This window comes from Aphelocoma coerulescens, assembly GCF_041296385.1.
Source record: "Aphelocoma coerulescens isolate FSJ_1873_10779 chromosome W unlocalized genomic scaffold, UR_Acoe_1.0 ChrW_unloc_scaf_2, whole genome shotgun sequence".
In the NCBI taxonomy this organism is placed as follows: Eukaryota; Metazoa; Chordata; class Aves; order Passeriformes; family Corvidae; genus Aphelocoma; species Aphelocoma coerulescens.
Window position 1 is genome coordinate 3,589,187 of NW_027184081.1, and position 6,408 is coordinate 3,595,594.

Genomic DNA, 6,408 nt, shown 5'->3' on the forward strand with positions numbered 1-6,408 from the left:
TACTGAATTAAAAGGTTGGTGGCTCGATTCTGCAGCTATGCAGAACAGTCCAGCACCATACAGGGAAATGGACCACACCCAGGCAGTCTTGGTGCAGGCACACCTGGAGCTACACCAGACAAGAAGGTAGATCTGGGCGTTCCTGGCATAGCTGATGCATGCACAGTCGGGCTAGGAGCCGCCATGGTCCAATTCGCTAAACCGCTAATTTGTGGCCCTGGATAAGCTGTGGCCTCCGCCAAGCCGAGTGGCAAGGCAGGCTGTGCGGCTTCCTGCTGCCCCGACACCCCCGCCTCTGACGGCGCAGGGTCCCGGGGGCCGCGCAGTCCTGCTACTGTGCAGGTTGAGCCGGCGCAGGCTCTGCATGTGAAGCCAGGGGTTTTTTTTCAGATTCAGCACCACATGCCCCTGAAGCCCGGTCAGCAGGGTCCCCTTCGGATATCCCTCCGTCAGTCATCACCGAAATAGGCCAGCCAGCTCTGCTGCCACAGTCAAGGTCTGTCAGCAGCATAAATAATGAACGCCAAGTTCGGAATAATTCTAACGCTGCTGGGTCCCCAGACGGGAGCTCGTGCTGGACAGCACAGCCAAGTTCCTGCCGTAAGCCAAAGTCCAGGGCAGTGTCTCTGTCCATAGGAATCCCTTGCAAAGCAGCCCAAGTTAATAATTCCCGAAGTGAGTTTTCAGGAATGGAGGTGTGCATTATACTGAAAACACCTTTCCAGACCATTACCACAGCGTCATTTTGTGAGCCGCTGTTCGCCATTTTCTCAGTCCTGTCGGACCTCCTGGTCCTGGCGGGGGAAGGGGAACAGAGAATTTCTAGAGAAATTTGGCTTGGCTCACAGCAGCAGGACACTTCACAGTGTGCAGATCACATCAGGTGCACCAAATATTAAAAGCAAAAAATAAAGAATGCCCTAAGGTATATTACCGTGTCCCGCAGCCATAGGGAGGAGGAGAGAAGATCCAGCAGGCAGGAATTGTGCAGCAAGACTGATTTATTTAATTATTTTACAAACTCTTTTATAGACTTTTTTCTTCATAGTCTAATTGGACAAAGGATCAGCCACCCCTTGGGGTGATTGGCTAAAATCCTAAAACATCCCTTGTCAAAATATTTTTCTACTGTACTATAAACAAGACTTTTCAAGGCTGCAGGTGTTTGGTTGTTTACATAACTCTGCTACCTCTTCTGTGAGAGAGAAAAGTCTCTCACAGGCTTAGAAAATAGCAAGAAAATCCTTGCTAGCAGCATTTTTGTATCCACAAACAGTAGTTTACCTGAACCTGAAAATTTTCTGTGGACATCGACAACTCAGCAGAGAACGGAAGGAAGCCATCTGTCGACTTCCAGAGCCCCATACCGTAAGGGAGTTGCAGGCCTTCCTGGGAATGGTAGGTTGGTGTCGCCTATGTATATCAAACTATGGACTACAGATAAAACCTCTGTATGAGGTCCTTAAAGCAGCTGAAAAGGGGACAGTCATGTGGACAGAGAATGACAGGGCTGCATTTAAACAGCTGAAACATTCCTGGATGTCAGCCCCAGCTCTGGGGCTGCCAGACTTGACTAAACCTTTTGAACTTTTTACACATGAGCGACTGAATGTTGCTCTGGGGGTACTGGCACAGCACCTTGGAGACCCGTGAAGACCTGTGGTCTATTCTACAAAACAACTAGACAATGTAGCCCATGGTTGGCCAGGATGCTTGAAAGCTGTGGCAGCAACAGTCCTTCTGATATAGGAGGCCTGTAAATTCCCTCTTGGGCAACACATTGTCGTGTATGTATGTCTTGGGGTGACTTTGTGATGTGAATTCCCTATCGCTGCCCCATGCCCAGAAAATAATTTTGTGCCTTTCTGTGCCTTTAAACTGAGCCTGAGAGGGGGCAGAGACAAAACCGAGGGAACTTTCTAGGCAGTTTGTTTTCATGTTTTCAAGGACACAAAGATAGAGAGGGATCTGTGTTCAGCTGCGGCAGCAGAGTGAGAGTGGGGAAAGCACCCTGCTTGCTTTTGGCCAGTTTTTCAGCTCCTTTTTCTTTCTCCGGAGACAGATGGAGAGTTGAACTTTTGTTTTCCTGGGACTTTGTTTTTTCCCTTTTTCTTCTCTGCTGGACTGTTTCGACATCAGAATACATTGGGACAAATTCCACTGAGGTCTTGGCCCTGGAGGTGGGTCCACCACCCCATCCCAGCTCCAAGGAGGGAGAGAGAGAGATCTATGGAAGGACTCTGAAATTTTCCCAGGTATCTCTCAGCAGAGCAAGAGGTTTTATTATTTAGCATCATTATCCTTTTCCTGTGTGTTTGTTAAATAAATAGTTTTTGTCTCTTTCACTTTCCTTCGAGGAAAAAAGTATTTTTTCCCCGAACCTGGTGGGGGAGGGGTGGTTGTAACCTGCCTTCTCTCAGAGGATATATTTCTAAATTTGGCCAAACCGGAACAAATTTAGTGGCGCCCAACTGCGGGGCTCGAAGGAAAGTGAAAAACCTATACTAATTACATTTTGGTTTGAATTTACTCATTCTGTGTTGGAGTAAAGTAGTCACCATGTTTGTTGAGTTCATAATGTCTCTCTGGCTTGATGTACTCATGTCTTTCTGGTCCTTAGGCTTCATTGAGGTACTAGTGCCTTTCTGGTCCCTCGGCCTATTTGCCTATCCACAACTTGCTCCGATCTTATCCTTGATAAGGAATCTTTGCAGAGCAGGGACATGAATTTAGATTTCTGTTTTGCTGTGCTCAGTGATAATGATTTATAAGAAGTTGACAGAGGTACAGGCAGCTGTTCGAAGTGTGTATGATATGTGGTTTCTCTGTCCTAACCCCAGTCCTAGCTTCAGTAGCCTGTTTTGGGAATTTATTAGTAATTGCACCCAGTTTGTTAGAGGAGGAGGAGACGGGGTTTCCCTTCCCTTTAAATTTGATAGGTTATCTTTTGAGAGTGTTCAGTATTCCCTGGATGTTAAAGAGACCACCCTCCTGGTATTTAATCTGGTAATCTTCCTCTATGTGATTCGCAGCTTGTCTAGAATTGTAAGAGACGGTCCAAAGATCCCTCATCTGCCTCACGATCATCGCCGAGAACAGAGACTGAGCACAGGAGTCCTGGCCCTGCTGAGGTGGGATGTCTGCCGAGTGTTGCCTAGGGGTGTGCCCGCTGGGAACTGGTACGCATTCCTGAGGAAAATTAGTGCAGGTCGCAATGGACTGCGCCGTTCTTGCTGCCCAGGCGGGAAGGACTGCGCCGAAGCGGAAAGGAACGACCTGCCCTGCACACCTGTCCTGCACACCGGTCTTGTGCGTCTGTCCTGTACCTGTTTCCCAAAGCAACAGACTCCACAACAATGGCTGTAAATTTCCCAACCTCTTGGCCAGTTGCCCCTCGCTTCTGAAAAGGACTATAAAGGGACTCTCTGAAATAACCAAGTCGGAGAGATCTCCCCCACGGAAAGAAGACGAATCTATTGGCGGAAGACCACGAGGACTTCGTCTCATCCGTTGGTAGCTATTGCCCCCCCCCCCTCTTTTTCTTCCTCCCTACTTTGTCTCTCTCTCTCTCTCCCTTTCTCTCTTCTATTGCATTACTGTGTTGTGGGCACTTAATAAAGGTGCACTGTTTTGATTTAAACTGAAATTTCTTGTGTCCTTTTTACACTCTGAGATCTATAAACGAACCATCACGACCCCCGCTTGCATTAGCGGATCGTGACATTAAACTGGCGTCACGGACAGGATCTGACAGACAGAAGGGGTTGCAAGGTTGTGTGTAGTCTGTAATAGGGGAAGGACGTTTCACTCCAGCCGCACCTAGCCCGACACCCCAAAAGGGGTGAGCGGTGTCTAGAAAGCAAGGGGGGTGACTCGAATTTCCCGCAAACTGCACACGCCTGGGTGAAAAGCACCCCATACTCAGTTGAGGGCTCTGTCTTCAGATTTTTTTTTGCAAAGGATCTCTTAGTGTAAAAGGAGGAACTGTGTTTTTTGGTGTGTGCATGAATTTGGACTGCTTGGTGTAGTGAAGAGACAACCATAAGTAACTTAAGGAGTACCTCCCAAGCAGATTTGGTCTCTTCACCCACCCAGGGAAGTGAAGGGAGACACAGCGAAGCTGTGTGTGTGTCGCAGTGTGTAATTAACTTTACCTCCTTGTGGTGGTTTTGATCCTGTCATAAAATGACTGAAAACCCCAGTGCAAAAGTTAAAGCTGCGTTTTATGCTCTGCTAGCAAAACATAATGCCCGGCCCTCTCCGGGAGGGGAAGAATGGGCTCAAAATAACTGGTTTAATTTAGATTATGTGACTGATAGAGTATATTCTTTACAACATGAGACTAGATTTAAATTTGGCCGAAATAAAACCATAATCTGCTCTGTTTTAGGGGCATGCCTTGCGGCAGCCATAGATCATCGCTTAAAGCGATGTACTGAAGAGAAAGCGATCATAGATTCCCTTCAAAGCCTAGTGGAAATTTTACAAAAACAATTAGATGAAGAAAAAAATAAAAATCACTTGCTAGAGGCTGCTTTAAAAGAGGAATATTTTAGAAATTCGAAAAATGCTGACTCACCAAAAGAGACAGAGGAAAAGGAAACTCCTCACATTGACCAAATATACCCCCAAAAAGAACTAATACTAGTAAAAAATTGTGGAGAAAACTGCTGCCCTCGTGTGAGACCTCTGATTAAAACTGAATATAATTATATCAATGATGAAGATTTTGAACCGCATATCACCACTAAACAAATACCATACAGTGCTGTTGAATTAGCTAGATTAAAAAAGGAGTATGGGCGGCTTCCCCACGAATCTGAGACAGAATATGTCTTCCGAGTGTCTCTCACCGGAGGAGACCAAATTCAATTAACTGAACAGGAGGCCAGTGGATACTGGGGACATGGAGTTTTCTTGACAACAGGAGACAAACGTGGCACGTGGTCCCTGACTCAGCGTGCAGCCTTCTGGGCCGGGGGACTCAATCCTTTAGAAAGGGGAGACCCTTTAGCTATAATTGGTACCCCCGAGCAACTCCTAGAAAGTGTCCACAAAGCTGCCTGTTTGCAAATGATCCATGAAAGAAAATTAACTCCTGGATATGAATCCCCCATGCAATTACCTGTTAAACCTGCACTGATGACCCCTTTAATTCGAAGCCTTCCAGAATCACTCAAACCTACAGCAATTGCCCTTCAAAAAACCATAGCGGCTGTAGGTCCCGTAGAAAGGCTAGATAGATTCCTTGGAAACCCAAGCGACCAAACTGGATCTACCGATCCTGGGTTTACTCCCTATTCAACCCCCTCTCAGCCGCCAGGTTCACAATCGAATTCACCTGCGGGTGATCGCAAAGTTTGGACATGGAGTGAAGTTGCAAAAGATCTGATTGATTACAGTAGAAAATATGGACCTATAAAAATTCCAGAAGAAAAATTAGACAAAACAAAAGGTGTCAGGTACATTCGGGCTCCTCATGGCGAAAAGCCAGAGAATGTAAAACAGATCTCTAACCGTCAGCATTGGTGGTTATTAGGCATCAAAAAGGGGGTCCCCAGAGATGTGATGGATGGCTTACCCCTTGATAAATTGAGTAAGGTAGTGTCTAACTGGCACTGCCGAAAACCCGTTCTACCAAATCCATCAGTTCAACCCAGTGCACCCCTCCTCCCTCAGAATCTGGGCAGTGAGTCAGACCAACCACTCCCTCAAAGTCTGTGCAGTGAGCCAAAACAACCTCTCCCTCAAAACCAGGGAAACTAGACCCTCCGTCTCTTGTCAGTGAGCGAAGAGATGGAGCATGGGTATACCTGAGAAGGCTCACTAAAAATAAAAAGGGAGATATAATGATCACAGCTATTACAGGCCCTAAACGGGCACCTGTAACTTTTCTAATTGACACTGGGGCACAAATTTCTGCGCTGACAAAGAAAGATGCCCAGAGATGTGGAATTGTCCCAACAAAGAACCGATATTGTGTTTTAAATGCCTTAGGAACGACAGAATCTATGAATGTAGCCCTAGTTAAGCTCATTTTACCTGGGGAAGAAAATCAACTCTCTATTAATATGGTGATTGGAGATATCCCAACCAATCTATTAGGGATGAATGCCCTCGTTGGGAGGCAGTGGGAGGACTCAGAGGGCCTCCTGTGGTCTTTTGGCACACCACGTTTTAACATCAGACTGCTCGAAGCCGCACCCTCCCTACCATTCAGCAAAGTAACTAATGTGAAACAATACCCCCTCCCCCTGGGTGCCAAAGAGGGCATCAAGCCAGTGATACAGGAGCTGCGAAAACAAGGAGTAATAGTTAATACTCATTCTCCTTTCAATTCTCCGGTGTGGCCAGTGCGAAAGCCTAATGGGAAGTGGAAGCTGACAATTGATTTTCGCAGGCTAAATG

The 6,408-nt window shown here is 46.6% G+C and overlaps 1 protein-coding gene across 1 annotated transcript; it reads left to right on the plus strand.

The window, feature by feature from the left end:
- Positions 1-3,935: 3,935 nt before the first annotated feature.
- LOC138102845 (uncharacterized) lies at positions 3,936-6,121 on the plus strand. The gene has a single exon (XM_069000593.1). It carries the CDS (start codon positions 4,186-4,188, stop codon positions 5,764-5,766), a length of 1,581 nt encoding a protein of 526 aa, XP_068856694.1. The 5' UTR covers positions 3,936-4,185; the 3' UTR covers positions 5,767-6,121.
- Positions 6,122-6,408: the final 287 nt, after the last annotated feature.